Source organism: Alligator sinensis, unplaced genomic scaffold (assembly GCF_000455745.1).
Source record: "Alligator sinensis unplaced genomic scaffold, ASM45574v1 scaffold1205_1, whole genome shotgun sequence".
Lineage (NCBI taxonomy): Eukaryota > Metazoa > Chordata > Crocodylia > Alligatoridae > Alligator > Alligator sinensis.
The window spans coordinates 663,915-664,982 of record NW_005842834.1 but is presented as its reverse complement, the minus strand read 5'-3'; the positions used below and the strand labels follow the sequence as shown (position 1 = coordinate 664,982).

Here is a 1,068-nt window from a genome sequence, read left to right as displayed (position 1 = left end):
GTAAAAATACATCAGGGGCTTAAACCCCCCCCCCCCCCCCCCCCCAAAAAAATCTCTATTATTATACACTCCTCCTAAAGCACACACTTGGCAAATGACTGCTGTCGTGAAGGAATTCTACAACTTATTAAATAATCACTGACTCTGGATATTGCTCCTATCATCTCTCATGTGCTTATATGAGAAATTAATGCTCTCCGTTACGTTTCTCATCTCTTGGTTGCACATAGTTAATGCAATCAATACAGTCCCGTTTGAAAGAATCAGTACCTACTGCACCATAAAGGAAACAAAGTAGACTTGGAAAAACGATAACACACGAAGATTCGCCAGTCGAAACAGATGAGGACCTATTCATAGAGAATGAAGGGCGGAAGAGCCCACCCAACCCTTACCTGGTCGGCGCCTTCCAAGTCGGTGGGCGCATGAGAGTCGGTGAGAAGATCCCGTTCCTTCCCGGAGCCCGTCACGACGCAGCCCCCCTGCTGCGGAGGGCAGGGCACGAGGGGCCTCAGGAACCGGAATTCGCTGCTCCCCGACCCCGTGCTCAAGCACACTTCGTATCGGTAACTCCTGGACAGGGTGCCGGTCCCCGACACATCCACCCAGTCTCTCGGCAAGTTGCCGTCGCCATACAACGTGCCGGGAGCACTGGTGTACTGCTCCCCGCCCCCTCTCCTCCGGCACACCTTGAGCAGGACAAATGTCACGACGGACAGCAGGAAGAGGAAGGACACGAGGCACAGGGAGACGGTTAGGTACATGGTTAAAGCGCCTGTGTCGGCCCCTTCGGCGGCGGCGGCGGCGGCGGCGGCATCAGCGGACTGCAGGTAGGCGTCGGAAAAGCCGTCCACGAGCAGGATGTTGAGGGTGGCGGAGGAGGACAGGGGCGACTCCCCGCTGTCCCTGACGAGCACAATAAGCCTGTGCTTCACCGTGTCGCGCTCCGTCAGCGGCCGGCTCGTCCTCACTTCGCCGCTGTGCAGCGCCACGGCGAAGAGCCCCGGCTCCGTGGCGCGGAGCAGCTGGTAGGACAGCCAGGCGTTCTGCCCCGCGGCCGCGTCCACC

The 1,068-nt window shown here is 58.1% G+C and overlaps 1 protein-coding gene and 1 pseudogene across 1 annotated transcript in view; both read right to left on the bottom strand.

Moving 5' to 3' along the window:
- Nucleotides 1–350: 350 nt before the first annotated feature.
- Nucleotides 351–1,068, bottom strand: part of LOC106721792 (protocadherin beta-16-like) — a 22,821-nt gene continuing 22,103 nt past the window's right edge. The window contains exon 2 of the mRNA XM_014525581.2: nucleotides 351–654. Within this exon, the coding sequence (XP_014381067.2) occupies nucleotides 351–654 (304 nt within the window). The remainder of the gene's footprint in view (nucleotides 655–1,068) is intronic.
- The window catches only part of LOC102384383, a 4,083-nt pseudogene continuing 3,781 nt past the window's right edge, over nucleotides 767–1,068 (bottom strand).